Source organism: Mirounga angustirostris, unplaced genomic scaffold (genome assembly GCF_029215605.1).
Source record: "Mirounga angustirostris isolate CCGP_5_RB_7025 unplaced genomic scaffold, mMirAng1.0.hap1 SCAF_2, whole genome shotgun sequence".
In the NCBI taxonomy this organism is placed as follows: domain Eukaryota; kingdom Metazoa; phylum Chordata; class Mammalia; order Carnivora; family Phocidae; genus Mirounga; species Mirounga angustirostris.
The window spans coordinates 158,503,679-158,529,905 of record NW_026991710.1 but is presented as its reverse complement, the minus strand read 5'-3'; the positions used below and the strand labels follow the sequence as shown (position 1 = coordinate 158,529,905).

General features: G+C 49.2%; 1 protein-coding gene across 1 annotated transcript in view; it reads right to left on the bottom strand.

The window, feature by feature from the left end:
• The window catches only part of PEBP4 (phosphatidylethanolamine binding protein 4), a 246,464-nt gene that overhangs the window by 183,359 nt on the left and 36,878 nt on the right, over positions 1 to 26,227 (bottom strand). The window contains exons 2-3 of the mRNA XM_045880019.1: positions 16,055 to 16,191; positions 9,590 to 9,716 (exon numbers count right to left, since the gene is read on the bottom strand). Of these exons, the coding sequence (XP_045735975.1) occupies positions 9,590 to 9,716; positions 16,055 to 16,185 (258 nt within the window). The 5' untranslated portion in view covers positions 16,186 to 16,191. The remainder of the gene's footprint in view (positions 1 to 9,589; positions 9,717 to 16,054; positions 16,192 to 26,227) is intronic.

Sequence of the window (26,227 nt, the reverse complement as noted above, 5' to 3'; positions counted from 1 at the left end):
GATATTGTGAGGCCCATTTGTAAAGGGCGGCGATGGAAAACAGCTCAGGTCATTTGGGGCACACGGCAGGTTGCCTTCCACTCTCAGGGGGATGAGCCCATACAGACCTGGGTTCAAATCCTGACTGTGTCACTCATGAGCTCAGGAATCTTTCTGTGCCTCAGTTTTCTGGACTGAAAAATGAAGGTAATCATACCTCGTGGGGCACTTAGCACAGAGCCTGACCGTGTGGAAAACAGTCAGTAAATGTGGCCAGGTAATAAATGCTTGGGGACGATAGGGATGCAGGGGGTGCAGGAAAGAAAAGCACAGTACAGGAGCCTGGGATTGGAGCCCAGGCTTCATCACTCCACTTAACACATCTGTGCATTAGGGCAAGCTAACGCCCACAAGGCCATGAGAAGGCCCAAATAGGGTGTGAGGCAACAAGTAGATGGGTGCTGGGCTCTGAGGCTGAGCATCTGCCTTCTCTGGCCATCCCTGGGCCAAGGATCCTTAGTGTAAGCAGAGACAGCTGCGTGGCCCACCTCTCGGGACTGATGGGAGATAAGAACTGTCATGACTAGGGAAAGTGCTTTGAAAACTGGAACGCTCATACTCTCATTACCAAGAGATAACCTCCCCCCCTCCCTTGCCAGCATCTTGCATTTAGCTCCATATCACAGCACAGATCTAACTGCACAAAAACTGCCTATTTTGCGCTGTTTCCAAGCATACAAAGGGCTCTGTCCTTAGGGAGTTTACATTCTAGTTGGAGAGACAGACAAGAAACCAAATGGTGGCAACGCCCAAGTTGACAGCAGGTGCAGGAGTGAGTGGATCCTGCCCACTGCAAAGTCTCAGCAGAAACCTCCAGTTGAGGGGAGCACAATTCCCCAAAAGGGAAGTTAAGCCACAGGATGACTGGCCACTGGCTTGGGCCAAGATGGGCAGTGTGACCACACCCTTGTGCAGTGAAGAAGGTGCTGACACTGGAGTCAGGAGGCCCAGCTGGTAGTCTATGCTATTAATCCAAAAAAGCTATATAGTGTTAGGATTCCAACCACGACATTCTAGAAAAGGCAAAAACTATGTAGAGAGCAGAAAGATCAGTAGTTGCCAGGGTTGGGGGATGAGTAGGCGGAGCACAGAGGATTTTTAGAACAGTGAAACTACTCTGTCTGATACTATAATGATGAATACATGTCATATACATCTGTCCAAACTTATACAATGTACCACACCAAGAGGGAACCCTCCTGTAAACTATGCACTGAGGGTGATAACAATGTGTCAGTGTGGGTTCATCAATTGTAACACATATACCACTCTGGTGGACGATGTTAATAGTGTGGGCTGCTTGTGTGTGGGTCAAGGGGCATATAGGAAATCTCTGTATTTTCCACTCAATTTTTCTGTGAACCTAAAACTTCTCTAAAAAATAAAGTCTATTAAAAACTAAATAGATAATTTCCCATGAGCTGCTGTTTCCTCATCTGTAAAACGTGGGCTCTGCCTGGCCCACGTAGCCCTGGTGAGGGCCAGATGGGCTCTAACACAGAACAGGATGCTGGCTGGCATCGAGGGTGCACAGGTAAGAGAGTGAGATACCTCAGAGTCCATGGGACTGCTGCTCCACCCAGCAGAGGATCTTCCATCTCCTTCCCTCCTCCACCCCCACCCCAAGACTGCAAGTGTTAACAAATAACATCATCACTCATTCAAACAGCCTCAAAACCCTTCTCTGAACTGCTCTTTAGGCCACCGTCTTTTCTCTCCAGTGAGAACATGCAACAAGCCACTGTATATTCAAACTTTGAGTATTCGTCTCTCCAAATGGCTCCTACAAGGACCGGGCAGCTATTTTAAAATCCAAGAAGCCTCTGCTTACACCCCCAACGGTCGGCTCTGAACAGATCCCACACACGCGAAGTGCCCCACACAGACACTTGCTAAATGACCTTTGTTTTAAAACCAGGATGCAAACCCAGTGAACTCTCCTTTCAGATCCTACATGCCCCCTCTGAGGAGCGGCCCACACAGTTGTTGTTGTTTTTTTTCCAAAGAAACATTATTTGATCTGAAAAACATCTGGAACCCATTTCCCCACACTTGACTGGAAGCTTTCAGCCGACATCAGATGCCCAACCACTGAGCCCGTTTGCCTGAGCTTGGAGGCGCACCACTGTAGACGGGGGACAGGCGGCTTGATTAAAAAGCCCCGGGAAGGTCAGGCTCGGGTCTGACCAGAGGTTTTGCAAACCCTGGAGCACTGAATGTAACGACAGGAAAGGTGGTGCGGGGAGAACGACGACTGGAAATAAAGATCAAGGCCAAGAAGCTTCCTAATGAAGCCGCCCAGAAGCAAAACATCAGCCGCACAAGCACTTCTGAGTTCAGTCTTTTTATAATGACAACCACGCACGTTCTTACCTTCACCAGAGGCTGCTGCTGGCAGGCAGGACCAGGGTTTGCGTTCGCTTGTGTCCCCAGCTCGCACGACAGTGACCGGTGGAGGGGCAGACAGGAGGCCTCCGCCGGGATCGGCCCCAGCCGGCGGACCCAGGAACGGCCCCCCGAGTCCAGTGTGGACACGAGGGGCCGCGCCTGACCCTTTGGCCGTGAGCATCTCTGCTGCACTCACTGTTGCCGCAAGTAATCGGCGGTAAGGCAACTTCGCCGTAAAAGATGAAAAGTAACTGGCTGACAGTTTGGTTTCACTGGTGCATTTTTTCCTATATAATCTTAGCCCTCGTAGCCGTCTATACAGTGACTCAGAGTTTTCAACCCACATTTGTCCTAGACCTTTGGAAAGTCCAAAGTGGACATGGGACCAGAGGCCATAAACAAACAGCAGTGTAGAAGGTTGTTATCACGCCATACAAAGCTCAGCTAGAGGTGCGCATCCTTGTGTTTGGAAACCGATACCTCTCTCAATGGAGGAGGAAATTTTAGTGAAAAGAGAAAAAGTGTGAGGCTGAAAAAGGAGACAAATCAACAAGAAAAGAAAATGCATGATAGCATGAAGGAAAGACTTTGAAGACAAGTACCTAGGTACAATCCACAAAATCAATGATATGTCTAGAGTTGCCATGAATCTACACTATGCATTTTTAACATGTTCAAGTATTTTATATTTCACAATAAAGTCTTTAATTTTGTTATTCATTCTTCATGTTTCATTATGTCATTTTAAATGAATGTCCCTCTTTTATTTTTCATGATTTTAGTTTTTGCAGCAAAATTGCCTTATAGCCAATTAGCTGTGCAGCAAAGCTGTGCATCTTTGGCAGCAAAGATGCTTAGGCATGAAACTACCTGGAACCCCATCTGTATTCAAGTAACCAGGATGGAGTCAAGAGGCAAAATTATGTAGCTGAGAGACAGTGGGCTGGAGGGGATCTAAGACTGATTCTCCTACTCCCCAGCTTTGGCAAGTGTGACCTATTGAGAATACGCTGGGGGTTTGGGGCAGACACGGTGTCTGGGGGACAAGTTAGGTGGTTATTGTAATAACCCAGGTAGAGAGGGTGGTGGCCCTGGCCAGGGTGTTAATGGTGGAAGAGAGGAGAAGTGGTCAGCTTCTGGATATATTCTGGAAGCAAAGCCAAGAGGGTTTCCTGGTAGACTGGATGTATAATGGGAAAGCAAGAGGGCCCTTTATCTGCAACTATGGGGATATTCCCAACTCTGCCCAGCTCCCAACATTGTTAGGAGGATCGTGTGAATACCTGAGAAGTTTCTCTGCAACTTCACGTCACTGACAGCAAGGGTTAGAAACGATGATAAGCATTGCTCTCTCACTGGGCCCCATTGTGGCCAGAGGCCTCACCACGGCCGATGGCCGAGACACCTGGGTGATTTTAGCAGGCTTTGGCCAGGGGCAAAGGACAAAGGGACATTTGAGCAGGTCCTCCTCCATCCACACATCCTCCACTGGGCACTGGGTGCTCTCCTCACCTGCCTTCCCAGGCTTGGCTCCACCTGTCAGCACTCCTCCCTGCCTCTGAGCTCAAACTCACCCAGGCCTCCCAGAGGCTCCAGAAGCCCAAATCCTTCTGCGCCTTGTACTCTTCAGACTCCAGGCCTGTCTCTTACAATGACAACTGACAGCATTTACTAAGCTTGTGTCACAGGTTAGGCCCTGGGTGAGGGTTGCCGGTCATGAGTTCCCTCTACCACTTGGGGCACAGCTGAACCCCCACCCTGTCCTGGATTTACCATCTGCTCCCAGCCCCCTGTCCTGGAACTCTTCTCTCCATCCTTAAGAGCAGTGCCAGGGAATTTCCCAAATCTACTGGCTCTCCCCAACCTGGCCCTGCTGCTGATTCCCGTGCGCCCCCCCACACCGAGTCTGAGCCTGGTGGCCACCCCCTTCCATTCCTGCCTCTCTGGTCCCGAACCTTTCTGACTTCTGTCTGGAATGCCCACAAAGTGCACTTTCTCACATTCACACCCAAATCCCTTCCAGCCTCCAGATAGCATCTCATCCCTGTGTGAGGGGCTCTGCTGCCTGCGCTCCAGCTCACAGGTCCGGCAGCCTGGAAGACCCCTCACCCGTCCTGGGGCGGCCACCTCCAGTGAGCACACCTGCCTCTCCCGCCTCTTCCTACTCACCCCCATGCCCAGTCCTGGGGCCTCGGAAGCTTCTTCTGCGGTTCCCACCCTTGACCTCTGAGGAACTTGGAAATCTCCTGCCCTTTGTTTGACCTCTGCCACCCCCGTGGTTCTTCTTCTCAGATGCGAACTTCTCCAATGGGCCCATTCTCTCCAATTTCTGCTGCATGGGGCATTGCCCTCAGCACTGGCTCTTTCCCGCCAGCATTTCAATAGCTCAGGTGCGTCTTGTCTCCCTGCACACTTCTGGTGTGGGCGGCCAGCTGCAGAGTCGCTGCCACTGGCCTTTGTCCCTGTAGATCTAGTTCTCTTGTGTCCCTTGCTGGAAGCCATAATAATGGGACGGTGCCCTATCACCCTTGCCATCCTGATAATTATCAACCACACTCCCCTTCACTCTCCAAAGCATCTTGTTTTGGAGGACAAGTTAGATGCTCAGTTTCACCCTTACTCCCCTGCCTGACCATCACAGAAACCCAAGAGTCACAGCAACCCTCCCTCTGCCACTATCCCCGGTCCTCCCCAGTCACCATGTATGCATGCTCCTCCCCTGCCCCTTCTTACCCCGGATGAGCCCCATCCTTCCGGGGCTGCTCTAACCAGCACTCTGGGTGTCAGGAGCCCTGTGTCCCACCTCCACTAATAATAATCATTTTGTGACCACAGGAGCCCCGGTTTTTCTGCTCTGTGTGTAAAGAGAAGGATGGGAGGCGGGCTAGTTAGCTCTGAGGTCTCTTTGAGCACGGGAAGTCTGAGATGCCACCACCTGTGTCCCGACTTCTGTCCCTGCTCTGGGCCCGTGAGGGCAAGAAGGTGGCCCCAGGAGGCAGCAACACAAATGCTGCGAGCCCAGGGTGGTGTGGGGCTATGTCCGCTTTCTGGGACATAAAAAGTCACCTGCTTTCTGGGAAGGAGAAAGGAGCCGAGCCTGCCTAGAAACCTAAGGGACAGCAGGACTCCTGTTCCTTTTCTCTAATGCAATGCACATTCCCCACTTAAAGGCAATTTCTTCACTTCAAAAGGATTCCAGCTGGTGAAATTCAAGGTGAAGAATGAGCCTCAGTCAAGAAGCTTCTCAGGGTCCTTTCAGTTTGCATTGTCTTCAGAGGGATGCATTTTAAGATGTTTGCCTCTTAATATTTGTCAAAGCACCCGGAGAGAAAGCTTCTTTGTATTTCGACACCTCTCAGCTCTCAGGGTTGTTGGCACAGGAACCATCCACATTTCCCTGCACAACTTTGCCTTTTGGGAAACCCGCTGGACTCGTCTCCTGGCTTTCCCCTCCCCAGCCCTCAGCCCCCACCCACCTTGGGTGGAGGAGAAACTAGGGCTGGCTTAGGGTCCCCCAGGCTCACCTGGACACCCAGCGGCTTAAAAGGCAAACGGTGGAACTCACACATCTCACGTTCACACTCCAGGAGGTGTCCTTCCACCTGCTATTCATTCATTCTCTACTCACTCACCTGGTCATGGGGTCTGCAATGTTGGTAAGGGGCTGTGGCGGCGGGCGGCGGGGGGGGGTGTCTTACTTTCCTAGAGCTTATACACTGGCCAAGGCTCTGGGAGATAGAAATAAGCAACCACAATACAAGCCAGAGGCAGTAAACCCTAAATCTGGTGGGTAGGGGATATTTAAAAAGCTCAGAGAAAGAAGAGACCAGCCAGGGATGAGGAGAGGGCTAAGAGGGAGGCAGTCAGGGAAGGCTTCTTAGAAGAAGAGGCATTTTGGTGCAGGCAGGGTGTCCCAGAATGCAGGGTCCAGATATGGGCAGTGGCCTGAGCAAAGGTGTGCAGGCAGGAAGACCTCTGGTAGGCACGGAAGCACTGTCCCAGGCCCACTGCACCCCTCCTTCCAGGGCCTCGGGGCTTGCTTGGTGATGGTGGGAGGCTCCCAAGGCATGCCCCACCAGCACCTGCTGCTTTGGTAGCATTGCTTTAATCACCTTTGAAACAAGGCACTTTCCTCACATAGCCAATTCTTACCTGCTTGCCCTTTCTTACCAGGCCCTGGGCCCAGAGGAAATGCTTTCAATCCTCTTCTGTGTCACTGAGGGCTCCCCCTGCCTGCATTTTTGAGGGACCTTATTCCCAGGATAGCATCCGCTTTTCCAGTTGCTCTTTCTCTGGAGGTGTTTGCTCCCTCTACCCCTTCAGGGAAGCTCTACCCATCTTCTCATTTCCCATTGTCCCCGGCCTGTCTCCCCCTCTTCATCACTACCCTCTGTAGCAACCACTGCTTTCTGTCCCAGGAAAGCTTCATTCAGCAAGCCCTCCCCAACGGTACCAGCACCCTGATGTCTCCCCTGAGAGCCATTGCCAGTGGTCTGGTGGTCAAGCCTTTGGAGTTGGGCAGACCTGGCTCTGCCACTTTCCAGTTCTGCACTTGCTCTGATTAATTCCTTCTACAGGAACTTCTCTTGTTTTTCTGACCCGATATCTTTTCCCTCTTCTGATAACTAGCACCTTGATTCTCCTTTGGAGGAACCATCCTTTTCTGCTCTCAGCCTTTGTAGATTTAATGGGGCTACCCAGGGTCATTAGTTCAAGGATAGGCATGTGATCTAAGCAGGACAAATCCTGGGATATTTAATGGTTGAAAAGCCTCAAATCTATTCCCGCTGGGATTGATAAACTAGTAACACAAATCTGAAACTGATGGGGTTGTCTTTGCCACCACAAGGAAAGAGTCTATTTACACATAAAACCAGCTTAGAAAAAAGTAGAGAAAAAGGGAAAAATAGATTTCTGGTGATGTTGTTTGGGCACCTGGATCCAACCATGCCTGAAGCCATCCCTGGAGTTTTCAGTTTGTGACCCAACAATTTCTTCCCTCTTTGGCATAAGCCAGTTGGAGCTGGCTTTTGTCACTTGCTAGTAAGAGTCTCAACTAAAGAAATACTTCAATTGCAGACTTGATGAAAATTTTAAATGAAATGACACATGAATAATATCCAGCATAAAGTGGGTACCACTCAATTGTTTTTTTTTTTTTTTTTTTTTGGGAACTCTAACTGAATCTGCCTTGTCAAGCATCAGTTAAATTTCCAAAAAATGTCAGGTTCTATAGTAGTAGAATATTACTTTTTCTTCCTCTGTTTCCATCACTTTGACCAATTTTTTCTTTGTGAAATCTCTACCCTCCTTGGCTTTCTTAACACAGCTCTGTGTCCCTCATAAGTCTCAGGGTTTTCTCCCCCATCCCGCCTCTGGACTGAGACAGGGTGGGAAATTTCATGACCTGGTGGGGGTGACGTCTTCTCTGCATTCCATGCCCACACCCCAGGACAATCCATGTGGACCAAGCTGAATCAAATGTAGACTTCCCAAGCTTGCTTCAAACCAAGTACACCAGGTACTCAGAAAAGTCTACACTGCCATCTACTGGACACCTGCTATAATATCATGCAGAGTTTGAGAATCCCTCCAGGGACAGTCGCTGGGCTACGAAAGTATTTTGGTTCCACCTCATTACTCCTTCAGTGGCAGAGCCAGGGACAAGTGCATTAATGGCAAAGTTGAGCATCTTGTCACAGGAGCAGCATTATACTCTTCTAAAGGACTGGGCTCCTGCCCTGCTTCTGCAGCCCTCCATGTCCTGTTCCAAGTGTTAGAATCTTACTTAGTGGCCAAAGTCTCCTCGGCTTCTCCCACATGTCCACCGCTGTGACCCAGGCCACGGGTCTCCAGGGAGGAGGGCTGACAGGTGCATGTGTGCACGTGCGTGTGCATGCATGGTCATGTGCGTGAGGCTTGGCAGGGTTGAGGGAGAGGAGACCCAGAAGGCCTCCTCATTGCTTGCTTAGCTTTCCAAAGGAAAGGATGCTTGTCACGGTGGCAAAGACGATAGCCAGTCAAAGCTTCATGTTCGCAATCCCATAAATTGTGGGACACATCGCAGTCTATTGGTTCTGTGATAGTGAAAACAGTTCTGGAAATAGAGAAAAATCTACCCTCTACCTCGGAGGAACCTGCGATCCCCACCGCAGCACTTGCTATTTTGTTGTGTTTGTCCTGGCTGCCATCAGGCCTGATCAACAGCAGCACTGAGAGTGCCCAGGCCGGACAGACAGAGAGAAAGAGCCGGCAGGACCGGAAGGCTGTGCGCGTTGTGTGCATGCGGGGTCACGTCCTTCCGTCTCCACCCATCTGTGGCCTGGTTCCTGGACACATCGCGGTCCTTGTACGTAGGTTGCCCCAGGCACCTCCTAGTAAAACACGGCAGACGAAGCGAGAGCCGCCCTCCACCGCCGACACTCTGGGGGCTCAGTGTGGCCCAGGGGTCAAGGAAGAAAGGAACAGCGACGAGAACACTGGAGCAGCACCTCCAGGACCTGGCCTGGCCGCTGGAGGGAGCAGCCACAGTCCCACTTGCTACTCGCATGGCCCTTCCCCAGGCTACCACATCCCCAGACTAAGGGAAGCTTCCAGAACAAGGTAGTACTAGTCATTTCCCAGTAGAAAGAATACTTCTTCCAATTCCTAAAAATGCTTCAATCTTCTATTTCAGACAAGCCTGAGCAAACTCTTAGGTGGGTCTCATATTGCAATGATGGAGTCAAGATGCCCTTCTCTGCTTGCTTAGCCTACATGAGAAGCACTGCCCATGACAAACTAGCTCCTCCGCATTCAGAAGATCATTCGGAAAGCCCAGCCACCTCGCACCTTGAAAAGGACTCCCTCTCTCCTCCTTTTCTCTGCCGACTCCAAAGCACACACCAGCTGGTCTCCACATACACTGAGGAGCCAGGCTCCTCCGCGAGCAGGCAAAGGCCCCAGCAGAGCAGCCCCAGAGTCCTGCTAAAGCTCCCAGTCTGCAGCGCCCCCTGCTCCACCTCCTCCAAGGCCATGGGGCTGCTCTCAGGGGGGCACATTGCCTGTGGCATCCGTGGTCTACCCAACCCAGATGGCTCTGCACAAGGCTTCAAGTCACCCAGATGAGCACGCTCAGAGAGAAACCAAGCTCTCCTCCTCCACGCCAGGCTTGCTCACTTACCTCCAAGGCCCCAGGGAACTTGACTACGGGCTTAGCCCAGTGGGTGATCTTTTGTCTGTAGTTGTTGCAGTCAGGAACAAACATGCAGCCAATGTTCCCCAGCTCTGGGTAGAAAACTTCAAGGCCCCTATGGAGAGAGGGAGATGGTCAGCCCATGTCAGTTCTAGGAGAGCCTGGAGGGCTCACTCGCTTCAGTCTAGCACCATTGAGAATGTGGAATCAAGTGGGATTGAATCCTAGGCCTGCTATGAACTAGTTGTGGTCACTTAACTAGTGTGATCAGTGTGGTTTAAGAGTTACTTGACCTCTTGGTGCCTCAGTTTGTTCACCTGTAAAATGGGGACACTGAGAGTACCTACTTACAGCATTGGCGTGAGGAGTAAAGTAGGCTATCAATGTTTACAACAGAGCCAGCGTGTCATCAGTGGTCAGAAGGTGTTAACTGTCATCTGTATTTACTTCTCAGAAAGAACGTACATCCTTAGGCAAACCTGGTCAGTGTCTTTAAAGTAGGATTGGGTTTATAAGAACAAAATTTACACATTGCTTTCCAGGAATGTTCTCTTTACATGAAGAAAGGTTTAGCAAGTGAGCACAGCCTTCTTCACGGGTACAGGCAGTCGTCAACCCTAAACAATCCAGATCCTCTCCATGTCTGCAATCCTCACTGGTAGTTCCATTAGCCACATCTTAGGGTCAAGCCTTGCCCAATAACCTAGGCTCTCGACATACCATTCCCTGCACTTTCAAAATGCAAATGTCTCCTAGGAGGTAAACTATCTGGTCACTAAGACAGTAGTTATGAATCCATTTATCTGCTTTTTCCCTGCAAAGAGCTGAACACAAATGCTGAGAATCCGGTTCACTGGGAGGGCTGTTCCCAAAACTCCACCAGGGTTAGCCTTAAGGGCTCACCTGTAACCAAAACTCAGGGATGTAAACCAGGCTGTGAAATAGATATTTAAAAAAAACAAAATCTTTGTGCCAACTGTTTTTTTTTTTTTTTTAATTTGCTCTTCCTCTCTGTCCCACTGTCATTTTTTTATCACCTAGACCCAGGGTCTCTGTAGGGTGCATTTGGTTAAGATGATTCACTGACAGAGAAGGGGTGGGTGCTCAGCCTTCGCCAAAAAGCCCAGCGTGGCTGAGCAGCTCCACGGCCTGTCAGTGGTCACCCAGAGCTGGCCACGATTCCCTTGCTGCGGGTGATGCCGGGAGGAGACCCAGTGGGGAGATAATGAGGGAAGAGCTCTTGGGGGGGTGCTCCCAAGTTCTACATCTGGGAGGAAGGTAAGGACAGCCTCCTGGTGGGGTGTCCCACCTTCCCCTCCCACCCCACCCTTCCAGTGGCTCCTGAGGCCCCACATTGAGGGCTGGCAGCCGGAGCCTGTGACACCCGCAGATGCAGGACAGCTTCTGTGGGCCAGCACCCCCGGTGAGCCTCGGGCCAGTTAGCTCAACTTCCGGTTTGCTCAGCTCACTTGTTTCCTATACCTCTTGGTGAGGTTATAGTAATTCCTTTTGGATGTCATGGTTTTGATCACTTTTGAACAAGTTTTAGGGATGGGTTTTCATTTTTCCTCACAGCAACATTTTAATTTTTTTTTTTTTTTTGAGAGGGAGAGAGAGCACACCCGTGTGGCAGGAGGGGGAGAAGGAGAGGGAGAGAGAGACTCCTAAGCAGGTTCCACACTCAGCGTGGAGCCTGACGTGGGGCTCCATCTCCCAACCCTGAGACCATGACCTGCGCAGAAACCAAGAGTCGGACGCTTCACTGACTGAGCCACCCAGGCGCCCCAACAGCAACATTTTAAAGACCGTTTGGTTTGTTTCTGCCATGACTCCCTGTCACTGCAGCTAGCAAGGTCCAAGGTCGATAGAGGGGACCCTCCACTGGCAGAGAGATGAAGACTCAGCACACAGCCCAGAACTGGGAAGGGCCAAGGGGCAGGGAGAAGGGAAACAGAGGACCAGAGGAGCCTTCCCCAGGGGACGAATGGGTCTCCTCTTTTTATCCCAGTGGAACTGCTACAAATGTTTAAAAAGTTTAGCAAAGGCAGCACGTTGATGTTCCGTGAGTGGGCCTCAAGCCACAGAGTGGACCCTGGAAAGGTAGGCACCAGAAGAACAGGGATTAGGTCCGTGCCCCCAGCCCTGGTCACACCATGGGTCACTGCCAGCCCGGTGTCTGAAAACCACCTGTTGCCCCACACGCAGGCCGGGCCACGGGGGCATGTGCGGGCCTGTCCTGTTCAGCAGTTTTACCAAAGGCTTGGATCAGGACACAGAAGGCAAATGTATTTGATTTGTGAGCGGCACAAAGTTGATTAATAGCAATGATCAAGTGGGTCATTGATTAAAACAAATGATCCAATCAGCCTAAAAAAAGATCTGACAAGCCTGAGATGAAGGAATCGAAATTGAATTTAGTAGGAACACACTTTAGAACCTGTGCCCTCTTCCTGCAGTGCCCTCCTGTTCATGGGGTACCTCACGTGGGGCACGTTCTGTCTCCACCCCCAGAGTTGGGGGCTTCTGGGCCAACTTGACAAGGACCTGGGAGTGCGGAGGGGAGCGGCAGGGGGCTCTGGTCCCAGCGTGGTCACTATCTCACACTGCATATGGGGCCGGGGGAAAGGGAATGGATCAGGTGCATCATATACATGTTATTTCATTCTGTACAACAATACCTCAAAGCAGCTTTTGCTATTATTCCCCTCTCCCAAGTGGGTAAACGGAGGCCCAAAGAAAGTGAAGCAACCAGCCCAGGGTCTCCACATTGGTGAACTGAGGGGACAGGGATGTGGGTGTGGCCGACAGTGTCCGCGATGCCCACCCCCCCGCCCCGTGAGCCCCGCCTCCTGGTCCTCCCACCTGAGTGTGACCCCTCCCCGTGAGTGGGGGCTGGACTTAGTGACTCCCTGGGAAGGAGAAGGGAGGGCAGCGGCGGTGGGAGGTCGCTTCCAAGATTATGTTGTAAGAAACCTGCGGCTCCTCTCGCACGCTCTCCCCCTCAGAGCCTGGCTCTGGGGGAAGCATCTGCTGTGTGGCGAACAGCCCCACAGAGAGGCCACGTGGCACGCAGGGGCCCAGGGCCTGTCAACAGCCACACGGGCAAGCTGGGGAGCCGAGCACCCCACCCCGGCCAGTCCACCCTTCACATGAGGCCGCAGCTTTAGGGCAGCCTCCTGAGGGGCTCTGAGCCCCAGCTGCCCGGCGGAACCCCACCCCAGAAAACGGGACACAACAAAGGTGAGCGGCCGCTCTGTTTGGGGAGAACTACCCCAGCGGTCTGACTTCCCCTGCGCCCGCCGCTCCGCCTCCCCGGGGAGTCGCTGCGCTTCTCGGGGCTTCTGTCTGACGGGGTGGTCGCTGAAGTCCCTTCAGCACTGTAAGAGGCGGATCAGAGGGAAACGGCTCCCTGGCTGTCCCTGCGGAAGGGCTCGGGATTCCGTGGGCCTGAAAGCCAGGATGACAGGAAGGTCCGTGGAGGTGAGGCCGGCTTCACAGACGTCTGAGGGGGCTCGGTGGGCACCCCAGCCTCTCTGCACGGTTCTCGGGGTCAACGCGCGGGGCGCCAGCCTTGGAAAAGAGCAATGGGTCTGTCTGCAACCAGAAGTGGGGCCCAGAAGCGAGGCCCCCGGGAAAGAAGGGAGGATGGAGGAGGACGCCCAGCGTAGAAGAGCTGCGGGTGAAGGCAGAGCATGACACCCCAACATCTGAAGGACCATCAGGGAGCAGAGCAACAACTCCTTCGGTGCAGTGTCGATGCAGCGACGGGGGCAAAACTAGGAGGGCGGTGAATTGGAGAGAGGCGGCCCCTGCCTTCAGACGGGACGCCCCCTCTCAAGGGCGGAGCTTCCAGCACAGGCCAGAGGGCTTTGGGGGGGGGGGGCAGCTCCCAGGCTCCAGCGGAGGCAGTGGGAGCGGGTGGTTGAGTGCACTCACCCAAAGCGTGCGGGTTAGATGACTATGGTTCTTTCGCGGAGACTGAACCTAAGTTCTTTTTTTTTAAGAGAGAGAGAGAGCGAGAGAGCACACGTGGGTTGGGGCGGAGGGGCAGAGGGAGGGAGAGAGAGAATCTTAAGCAGGCTCCATGCCTAGCACAGAGCCCAAGGTGGGGCTTGACCTCACCACCCTGAGATCATGACCCGAGCTGAAATCAAGAGTCCTATGCTTGACTGAGCCACCCAGGCGCCTGTGAACCTAAATTCTGATCTCAGTGTTTTTGTCAGTCTACTCAGGCTTGTCTCAGGCGTAGGTAAGGTATTACTCTGGAAGAGCTTTTCTCTTAACAGTGTGTTCCTACTGCTTGTCCCTATACATAAAATTCCTCTTTTCTAGATTCATACCCTCAGGTATTAAGGCCTAACTTTACAAATTCCCTGTTAGACTCTAAATAGCAGCTTCTCTGGGGGCTGTCTTAGCAAGGTGAGAAGCCTGAGCTGAGCAGGGTTCTTGGGGAGGGGGGTCTAGCAAAGGAGGTACTGACCACTCCTCGGGGGTCTGGCACATCCATAATGGGTTCTCAGTTAGTGATGACCTTTTACCAATGAAAATCTTCAGTAGCAATAAAGGCAAACTTCCCCTTTTGCTGTGATGGTTTATAATGGGACATTTCCTACCAGGCAACCTTAGTGTGGTAAGTTCGGGTTTCTCAAACTGGGGGTCTGCTGGTGTGTTCTAGGCAGTCCTGAGAATGGTTCCTGCAAAGGACTGACTTGCAGTTGCCCCTCCCCCAATTCATAGGCCGAACCCCAGCCCCCAGTGTGATGGCATCAGGAAGTGGGGCCTCCAGGGGGTGCCTTCCACTCGGTGAAGGCATAGTGAGAGGACAGCTATCTATGAATCAGGAAGCAGGTTCTCACCAGCCATGGAATCTGCTGGCACCTCCAGAAGGATGAGAAGTAAATTTCTGCTGTTTTTAAGGCGCCCTGTGCTGGCATTTTGTTAGAGCTGCCCGAAGGGGACTAAGATAGCTCCCCTTTCCTCGAGTTTGAGAAGCTCCGAGCCCCTGGACGAAGGTCAGCGGCTGGAGGTGAGCGGGGAAAGAGTGTTAAGTGCAGAGTCAGACAAGGGGGGCTGAACCCCAGCTCTGCCCCTTGTAAGGTGTGCGAGCACTGTGGACAGGTTATTTAATCATCGGCAATACGAAGATGCTCGATACACACATCGGAGCTCCCTCTATGCCCCAGGGCTCTCAGGCCACCAGGACACCAGCGCGTGTGTGGAGGTCTGCAGGGCAGAGCCTAGGGCAGCTGGGGCCCAGGCCGGTTACCCCCAGTGACCGTACACATTATGATCACTTTCTAAGTGTTCCACAGTGAACGTGGGAAGCACACAGGCACTCTGGAATGGGGCCTTATCGTGATCCGGCCCAGCTGACCTCCCCAGCTCCTGAGAACTTGGTCTTCTGCCTACCCGAGTAAAATGGGTCCACCCCCGGGAAGGTTCCACTCCGCAGAGCACCTAGAGGACTGGAGCCCACATGTGAGAGGCAGCCACGTTCCCGCCTTCTCCCACACAAAACTTCACCCACAATTGTTTCACCAGAGTTTTAAAAAAGTACTGGTAAGAGCAGAATGTGTATCATCTTTTTGGGGAGGGAAGAGGGGTTTCAGCTACCTCACTTTTTGAGGGAAAACATTACTTATCTTTCTAAAAGTCACATTTGTAAGGATTCAAATGTACACAAGGAGACCGAGTAAGAAAGGAGAGTTCTTCCCTACTCTCTCACTTCTGATGGCTTCAGTGGGATGCCAGCCTCCTTGGCCACTAAACTGGCAGAGAGAGTTGGCAGCAAAGTGGCCGGGCCACCCTCAGGATGAGCCACGAGTCCAGGACAATCAGGACTGGCTTTTCCAACGGGTGGTCAGGGAGGAGAGAGCAGACGCAGGCGGGGAGAAGTTCATGCCCTCAAAAGGGGAAAAGGCCCACCCCGACACCTGGCCTCTTCCCTAGACAACACCCAGAGGCCACACTCCCTAAAAGGCCCACCTGTCCCACACTCCCGGGGCCTTGTCCCTGGAAAGCAAACAACCGCCCTCACACAGGGAGCACCCAATCCCACGCCCTCTGTCAACTGCCACTAATCTTTAAAATGCCACTTTGCTGGGGGGAGGGGAGCAGTCCAGGCTGTGGGGAGGGATGGTCCCTCAGGGTCCCAGCAGGGAGGGTGAGGCCAGCCTCTCAGGTCCGGAGGCCCGGGGTACGAGGGGGAGCTGACCAGACCCGTATACCCTCTGGGGCTGGGAGCCTGCCGTCTGGAAGGCAGGAGGCTGTCTCAAGTTCTTTCCTTAATGCCGTCCTCCAGGCAGGTGTTCTCCAAGGCTCACTTACTCTCTGCCAGTCCACAGAGGCTGCCTGAGGAGACAGTGCTCCCTGGTTCTGCAGACACCCCTCCCTGAGATCTCAAGCCCCATTTCGGCCAGCCCGCTTGCTTTCCGGAGTCCCGCCCAGCCTTACTTGCAGAGGACAGCATCGGCGTCAGACAGAGCCTCGTACAAACACAAGTCGCCTTCCTCCATGTCCCTGGTGACCACCAGCGTGAGACTCAGAAACAGGACTGCTGCGGCCAGCCTCATTGTCGAGTGCATGGACACCTGGAACAGAAGGAGCTTTTAGAGCTGCGGGGCCCTCTGCAGGGGGCATCCTTCTCAGCCTGCGTGCGTGTCCCCGCCCCAGGGGCCCACAGGGAGGACCAGAGACCTCTGGTAAGCAGCAGGAGAAGGGCGGGAAGCTGCCTGGGCTTCAGCGGCCAATCTGCCACCCGGACACAGATACCTTGGAAGGACCTGGGCCTACTCCAAGCCGGACTCAGTTTGCAGTCCTGGCTGAGACCCCTCCTCCGTTGGAGCAGGGCTTTGTGGGCCACTAATCCCAGTGGCGTTTGGGCAGAAGGGCTTATATAAGCCTCTCGCCCCAGCTCCTCGTCCTGTCCCCGCCACTTGCCCCGTGTGCAATCTGCTGGCCATAGGCCAGCCGGCCTGCTCCTCTGGCTTTAAGGCAAACCCTGGGAAGCTGGTGACCCCAGGCTTTGGGCTGAGGGGCGGGGGCGCGGGTTCTGGGGTGCTCGCGAGAGCAAGACCTTGGTCGTTTTTCTAGGAGGAGGGGTCTGGCTGGGCTGTGCCCCTTGGACAGCTCTGCGTCCCCTGCCCACAGCTCCTGTGCCACCTGCCTTGACAGCCTTGGGGCTGACGGATGGTAGGAGGTTGGACGTAGTGACCCTGTGTAGGAGGGTCCCCTGCACTTAGGGCCGCCCTGGCCCCGAGGCCAGCTCCAAAGGGCCAGCTAGGACAGAAGCGCTCCTCAGACTGCACCTTGCCGCAGTGCTGAGCTCAGCACTCTCCCAAAATAATAGTCTCTGGAGAAGAAGCCAGCAGGGCTGCTGGGGAGGGGGGCAGCTTGCCGTGCGGTTTGCCGGTGCTGTCTGGGAGGAAGGGGGGTAGCAGCCTGCAGGAAGTTGCGTGTGTGGGACTCCGACTGGAACAGGAGAGGGCAGGGGAAGATCAAAGGCGGTTCTCCCACTGTCTTTCCAGTTGATCTACTCCCTGTCTTCTCTGAGATGGGGTGTGGGGGTGTGCTGGGGGGACGTTCTCCCAGCCAGGAACTGAGGATGCCTGGGTTCTGCTCTGAGCCCCGCCAGGCTGCTGGGGTGGGGGTGGGGGTCTGCCTCACTAGGATGCACCACTTCTCCCTCTCAAAAACAAGTAAAATGCCCCCGTCACTCCTGCGCCTTGCTAAGGAAGATGAGATCATAGCCATAAAGTATATGCAGCTCGAGCTTTAGAGAAACTATTTCAAGCGTTGCTTGCTTTCCAGTGGAATTCCTGCTTCCAGGATCCCGACTTCTAGCCAAAAGCCCTTCTTTGGGGTGACAACTTAAACACACTTCTCAATAATTAGAGTCCCTGATGTATGACTAGGGCTCCTCCACAGAGGACTCATTCCTAAGATCGTTCCCCTACTTGGAAGTGTCTCCTGGGAGCCCCCTCACAAGATGGCTGTGAGAATGGAATCGAACAAACTATGGATGTAAGGGCCTTGGGACAGGAGTGGCCCTCACCTAGGGAATGCTCGTCATTGATGCAGAGTGTAAGTACTCTTCCACAGCCCCATCCATTTGTTCATTCATTCATTCATTCATTCGAAATCCATCTCCCCAGCAGGTACTGAGCCCCTCCCATGTGCCAGGCCCTGATGAGATACAGGGTCAGCATGGTCCCTGTTCTCTCCGAGCTCGCCGGAGAGCCAGAGCCACAAGGACGGCGCTGCCAGCATGGTCTTCCAAGGTCAAGAGACTCTTGCCTTCAAAGTGGCAGCCACTAGAGAAGCCAGAACTCTCCTGAATGCCAACAGCTCTTAGCACCAAAAAATGGCTGTCTGGAGGTAGGGGAGAGTCCCTGGGAGAGGGTTGCTCCTGCTGAGCTTCCCCGTGTCCGCAGTTCTTCCTTATTCAGTATGAGCCAAGCTTTTATCATCGAATCCTCTTGATATGATCCTCTGAAGTAAGTACTGTTATTATCCCATTTTACAGAGGAGGGGACTGAGGTATGGAGAGGTTTGCTGACTTGGATCTTGGTCACATGGGTTGTAAGTGGCCGACCTGGGATTTGAACCCATGCCACTTGCCTCCAGACTCCCTGCTCCTTAACCACTCTCCTCTACTGCTCCCTCTTGGAGCTTTGCCGTCCCCTGTCTTTTCCCCTCTATTGTCCCCCTCCATTCCCTTTGTTCTTGGAATGAAGCCCCAAATCTCCCACTTAGCCCAGAAGGCCTGCATGATCTGGCTCTTCCCACTTCTCTCCGCTGCGGCTGCTCAGGCCTCAGGCTCCTTCCTGCCCCAGGGCCTTCCTATGCACCGCCCTCACTTCCCACCCCATTTGGTGGATAACTGAAATGTCATTTCTTCAGAGAAATGCCCTGACCCCCAGGTTCCATTCGATTCCTGCGATACAGAATCGTAGCTCCTTATTCCTTTCCTGGTTCTTACGGGCTTGTAATGGATTATCTTGTAATTACTTGTTTAGAGATTAACTTATAGTTCCCCGCCCCCATTCCACAAACTTCTTGGGAGGCTGTACGAAGTCTGCGTCCAGCATTCCAAGCACAGTCCCTGGCATTTCTAGATGCTTAATAAATTACCGCATGAATGCCTGACAAACTGGCCACCTGTTTCTGATAGTTCAAATTTCACGTAACAGTACCTAACTCAATAAACATCAGCAGGAAGTAACCACTCAGGTTGGCCCCTGGCCCTGGATCCCTTTTGCTTATTTAGCTAACCTTCTCTGGCTTGTTTTCGTACAGAGAGCTCTGACAGAGTGCAGTGGTTCTTGGCATTTTCGAATCTGGTCTTTCTCTTGGGGATTCACAGGACTTCACTTCATATGTGGAGTCCAAGATCTGGGAACCACATTCAAGCCTAGGAAGGCACAGTGTCCCCTTCCCATTGCCAGCCTGCTTCGCTCAACTGCCTTATTTCTGGAAATGCCCATCTCTGGATCCCAAGGTAGCCACACTGGGAGCCCCCTTCTTTTCCTCCAGTGATCTGGGCTGTGACCACATCCCAGTACTATCAGGGAGGCTGAGCCTGTTGGCTTCCTGAGATGCCTCAGTCCCTCCAAACCCCGGGATCTGCTGGGCCAGGGCTCCTGGAACACTTGACACCCCCTCCTATCCCTCCAGGCCTCCTATTCCTCCAGGCCCCCCATCGCTGCCCAGATGTCACCTTCATTCTCTATCCAGACAGACGCTCATGCTTTCCCTCTCTCCTAAACCTTTTTACCTATGCCCTCTGTAATCTCTGAATCTACAGTGAGGGGGAGTGTATTCCCCCTCCCTCCTTTCCTTCACTCTACATTTAAAAATTGAGATTTATATACCAGAAAATTCACCTTTTAACATGTACAATGCAGTGATTTTTAGTATAGAAATCACTACAGGTTGTGCAACCCTCACAAAGTTATGCAACCATCATCACTACCGAACTCCAGAACATTTTCATCACCCTCAAAAGAAGCCCCAAAGCACAACTCATTAGCAGTTACTCCCCATTCCTTGGGAGCCACTAATCTACTCTCTACTTTTATAGATTTGCTTATTCTGGATGTTTCATATAAATGGAATCATACTACAGTTGACCCTTGAACAACATGGGGGTTAGGGATGCCAATCCCCTGTGCAGTTGAAAATCTGTGTATAACTTTGACTCCTGCCAGATTTAACTACTAATAGCTTACTACTGACTGGAAGCCTTACTGATAACATAAACAGTCAATTAACACATATTTTGTGTGTTATATTGTTTTCTTATAATAAAGTAAGCTAGAGAAAAGAAAACATCATTAAGAAAATCGTAAGAAAGAGAAAATACACTTAGAGTCCTGGACTGTCGAAAAATCACCTATAGGTAGACCCATGCCGTTCAAACCCATGTTGATCAAGGATCAACTGTGTATGTGTTCTCCTGCCATCAGCTTCTTTCACTTAGCATGTTTTCAAGGTAATCCATGTTGTGTCAGTACTTCATTCCTTTTTATGGCTGAATAATATTCCATTGTACGGACACACCACATTTTATTTAGCCACTCATCAGTTGATGGACATTTGGGTTGTTTCTACTTTGGCACTATTATGAACAATGCTGTTATAAACATTTGTATACATTTTTGTGAAAATATGCCATCACTTTTCTTGGGTTCGTATGACAATTCCATGTTTAACATTTTGAGGAACTGCCCCAGTCTTTTTATTTTCTTGATGGTGTACTTTGATGCACAAAAAGTTGTAATTTCAATGGACTTGACTGAATTTCAATCAAGTCCAATTTATCTATTTCTTCTTTTGTTGTCTATGCTTTTGGTGTCATATTCAAGAAATTAGTGCCAAATCCAATGTCATGAAGCTTTTCTTCTATGTGTTCTTCCAAGAGTTTTCCAAACTTAGCTCTTACATTTCCATCATTGATCCATTGTGAGTTAATTTTTTTAAGATTTATTTATTTTAGAGAGAGAGAGAAAAAGGGAGAGAAAGAGAACATGAACAGGGGGAGAGGCAGAGGGAGAGAATCTCTAAGCAGACTCCCCACTGAGTGGGGATCCTGACATGGGGCTCGATCTCACCACCCATGAGATCATGACCTGAGCAGAAACCAAGAGTCAGACGCTTAACCAAATGAGCCACCCAGGTGCCCCCCCATTGTGAGTCAGTTTTTATATGTTGTGTTAGGCAAAAATCCATTTTTATTCTTTTGCATGTAACTATCCAGTTGTTCTAACACCATTTGATGAAAAGATTTTGCTTTTCCCATTGATGTCACTTCACCTCTACCTCTTGCCATAACCAATTTTAGTATATGTGCTGCCGAAGCGAGCACTCTCTTGCCATAACCAGACAGCTTACTTCTGAAGTTCTTCAAAGTGTGGAATGCTCAGTCTCCCACCCCCAACATGACTCAGGGTTGGGAGGTAAGGTTGGCTAGCACCCCATTCCCCTTTGTTGCTTCTATACCATGACTCCTCAGCCCTTCTGTCAAAATCTACATTTCTTGAGGCTTACTCCATCTGAATCAATCCTAATTGGTGTTATCTGCCTTCCTATCACTCCTTGCTCACTGAACACATTGCTATTTGGCATGGAAACTTTCCCTTGTTCCAAGTCTTGATATCAACCCTGGGTGACATCCATATCCACAAAGATACCTCTTCCAACACTTCTCCCTCCTCTCCAGCCTCTTTTCTGATGGCAACTTCTTGGACATTGTCACCACTAAAAACCATTCCATGCCTAAAATCTTAAATTCAAGCAGGCATTCTGACAACAACCTCTTCTTCCTTTGCTCTCACTTTGTTACTCGCACTGCATCTACTACTGCATCTACTCTCCCATCTCATTCAGAACTTTAATCCCTTGACCACTGTCCTTTCTCCTTACTTATTCTGACTTCCCTTTTTCTCTGGTGCCTAGTTCCTGTGAGTCTTTACTTCTACTCTTCACTTGCTACCATCTTCAGTTCCTTCCTCCTTACCCTCATGTTGTGGCTGTTGGGTGTAACTCCAATTTTGAACCAGTCTGCCTGATCCACTGTGCACCCTTGCTGCTCCCCACTCCCACCTACCTTCTCAGTACCTTGTGCCCTCTATAGACCCTGGAGCAGGGGATGGAGAAAAATATTGTGCTAAGTGAAAGAAGCCTGTCACAAAAGACCACATATTGTATGATTCCTTTTATATGAAACATCCAGAATAGGAAAATATACAGGGACAGAAAATTGATTCATGGTTTCTTAGGGCTGGAGGTGGGTGGATGATTGAATAGGGGAGATGGGGGTGATAGTGAAAAGGTATGGGGTTTCTTTTAAAGGTGATGAAAATGTTCGAACATTGTGGTGACTGTTGCACATATCTGTAAATATATTAAAAACCATTGAATTTTATACTTTAAAAGCCATTAAATCGCACATATTTAAATTATACTATATTTTGGTGAACTGTGTGGTATGTGAAACATATTTCAATAAAGCTATTAAAAAAGAAAAGTCCAGGTAACATCAGCAAAATGATGGACTGGGAATCTCCAAGCTCTCATTCTTTCATGGAAATTTCAAAATACACCCATGTACACACACTCCAAAACCAAACCAACCAACCAACCAACCAACAAAACAAACACACAAGAAACCAGAGCTAGGAGCTCTGGAAAACAGCCAAGGATTGAGAGCAACCAAATGAATGCTCAATCAAGAAAAAGTTGCCTTCAAAATGATAAGAAATTTCATGAAATTTTCACATCTTTGCCCCCACACCCTCCCCAGCATAGTTCAGTCTTGGTTCAGAGGAGATTGAAGCCCAGTTACCAGTTTCCTCTCTCAAACCAGAGGGAGCAAAGCAGACCTTACTACAGTGTTTTAATCTGTCTAAGGATTGCCTGAAGGACTGGTTTCTGTCTGGCCTAACTCAGATCTCAGGGAGGCTAAGGAGTGGGTATTGCTTATGAAAGCTGCAAGGAGACTACAGACCTGCAGATATTTGGGGCAAGAAATTATGGGTGGAGACATATAAAAGATAATATAGGCTCCAAAGAGAAGCTAGGGTGAGATTCTTGGGGAGATTAAGGCATTTAAAAGAAGCTGTGTATATGCGGGAATTGAGAAAGCCACATTCAGGTCCAGGCAAGACACATGCTCAGAAAAGACCAGAGGGGATCCTAAGTTCTCATCTTGGGCTGATCCCTGGGGCCAGAGCATGCCCAGCTAATTAATAAAGGTCTTCTTTGGCATACAGCCAGTCTGCAAAGACTGGGAAAGGTAGTTGTTTCTTTCAAATACACAGTTTTTAACAACAACAAAAAATCACAAAGAACAAGAAAACATAGCCATTCAAAGGAATAAAACAAGTCAATATAAACTGTCCCTGAGGAAGCTCACACATCAGACTTAATAAAGACTTTAAAATAACTGTCTTAAATATACACAAAGAGCTAAAGGAAAACATGAACAAAGAACTAAAGACAATCAGGAAAACAGTATATGAACAAAATCAAAATATCAGAAAGTATAAAAATTATGAAAAGGAACAAAATAAATTCTAGAGCTGAAAATGAAATAATTGAAATGATAAATTTACTAGAGGGATTCAATAGCATATTTGAGCAAGGAGAAAAAAAGAATCCATGAATTTGAAGATAGAAAATATCAATAATTTCAGAACACTGAAATTATTGAGTCTAGGAGCAGGGGTAAAAAGAAAAAAGCATGAAGAAAAGTGAACAGAGCTTAAGAGACCCATGGGATACCATCAAGTAGATCAATATATGCATTATGAGAGTTCCAGCAGGAGGAAAGAGAGAAGGGGGCAGAAAGATCATTTGAAAAAATAATGGCCAAAACTTCCCAAATTTGATGAAGTACATAAATCTGCAAATGCAAAAAGCTCAAGAAATGCCAAGTAGAATAAACTCAAAGACACTCATACTAAGACACATAATCAAAGTGTTGAAAGACAAAAAATGAATCTTGAAAGCAGCAAGAGAAAAGGGACTTGACATGGACAAGGTATCCTCCATAAGATTGACAGTTGATTTATCAGAAGAAACCTTGGAGGTCTGAAGGCATTGGGATGATATACAGTTGACCCTCAAACAACAGGGAGGTTAGGTGCACTGACCCCCATGCAGTCAAAAATCTGTGTATAACTTTTGATTCCCCCAAAACTTAAGTACTAATAACCTACTGCTGACTGGAGCCCTTACTGATAACATAAACAGTTGGTTAACACATATTTTATATGGTATATATATTATATACTATATTCTTACAGTAAAGTAAACTAGAGAAAAGAAAATGTTATTAAGAAACTCATAAGGAAGAAAAAAAATCCACAAATAAGTGGGCCCATGCAGGTCAAACTTACGTTGTTCAAGGGTCAGCTGTATTTAAATTATTTAAAGAAAAGACTGTCAACCAAGAATTCTATATCCAGTTAAACTGTCCTTCAAAAATGAGGGAGATATTAAGACATTCCCAGATAAACAAAAACTGAGGGAGTTCATTGCCACTAGAGATTCCCTGCAAGAAATGCTAATAAGAGACTTTCAGGTTGAAATAAAAGGACAGTAGACAGTAACTTGATGTTAGATGAAGATATAAAGATCTCAGGTAGACGTAAATATATGGGCAAACATATAAGCCAGTATTATTATAATTTTTCTTTGAAGCTCCACTTTTTAAAAAAAAATAGGATTTAAAAGTAATTATAAACTTTTGCTAGTGTACAGATATATAAAGACATAATTTGTGACTTCAATTACATAAAGTAGGGGAGTATAACTATATAGAAGTAGAGTTCTTACATGTGATTGACATTAAGGTGGTATCAATTCAAATTAGATTGTAATAATTTTAGGATGTTTTATGTGATGCTCATGATACCCACAAAATATACCTACATAATATACACAAAAATAAGTAAGAGGGGAATAAGAACATGTCACTACAATTCTTTCAAAAGATCAAAGTGGAGGGAACACTTCCTAAGTCATTTTGTGAGGCTAACATTACCCTGATACTAAAACCAGACAAGACACTACAAGAAAGGAAAACTAAAGACCAATATTCTTTATGAATATTGATGTAAAAATCCTAACAAACTGCATTCGGAAGCATATTAACAGTATTACACAACATGACCAAGTAAGATTTATTTCTAGAATGCAAGAATGGTTCAACATATGAACATTAACCAATAAGATACACCACATTGAGAGTATGAGGGGAAAAATCCACATGATTATCTCACTTGAGGCAGAAAAAGCATTTGACAAAATGCAACAACTTTCTTTTTTTTTAAGATTTTATTTATTCATTTTTGCAAGAAAGAGTTCGCATGAGTGGGGGCAGGAGGGGCAGTGGGAGAAGCAGACTCCCCAGTGAGCAGGGAGCCTGAAGTGGGAAAGTGCGACTCGATCCCAGGACCCTGGGATCATGACCCGAGACAAAGGCAGACCCTTAACTGACTGAGCCACCCAGGCACCCATTTCCATTCAGTTTTTTTTTTTTTAAGATTTATTTTATTTTTGAGAGAGAGAGAAAGCAAGCAGGTGGTGGGCAGGAGCAGAAGGAGAGGGAGAGAGAATCCAGACTCCACACTGAGCATGGAGCCCGATGCTGGGCTTGATCTCATGACCTGAGCTGAAACCAAGAGTCAGATGCTTAGCTGACTGCACAACCCAGACACCAACAACTTTCTTGATAAAAAAACAAACAACAAACAAACAACAAACAAAAAAACACTCAACAAACCAGGAAGAGAAGGAAACATCCTCAATATGATAGAGGCCATGTGTGGAATGCCCATAGCTGACATCATACTCCATCATGAAAGACTCAAAAATTTTTCCCGGGCGCCTGGGTGGCTCAGTTGGTTAAGCGACTGCCTTCGGCTCAGGTCATGATCCTGGAGTCCTGGGATCGAGTCCCGCATCGGGCTCCCTGCTCAGCAGGGAGTCTGCTTCTCCCTCTGACCTTCCTCCTTCTCATGCTCTCTGTCTCTCATTCTCTCTCTCTCAAATAAATAAATAAAATTAAAAAAAAAAATTTTTCCCCAAAGATCAAGAAAAAGACAAATTAGTTTGCCAGAGCTGCCATGGCAAAATGTCACAGATTGGGTGGCTTAGGCAACAGAAAGTTATTTTCTCACAATGAGGAGTTATGATTTAATGGTTACAGATTTTATATTGGGGTAATAAATGTTTTGGAAACACATAGGGTGCTAAATGTTCAACATTGTGAATGTAATTAGTGCCACTGGATTGTTAAAAAGAGTTAAAATGGTAAATTTTATGTATATTTTAGCCCCCCCACACACCATGCACATCCAAGGAACTAGTGGTCTATAGAGCCCACTTTGGAAACACTGACCTGATCCATTCTCCTCACTGTATAGACCACTTGATCAGCCTGTGTAGACTATTTTCCAAATACTCCCAATTGGCTGTGCTTTCTCCACCTGAAGGCCTTTGTACAAGCTCTTCTCTCTGCAAGGAGAGCTATTCTCTCCTGACCCATGACCCATATGGCTAACTTTTGCTTATCCTTCAGATATTATTTAAACATCAGTGAACGTTCCTTCAGTGAACCTT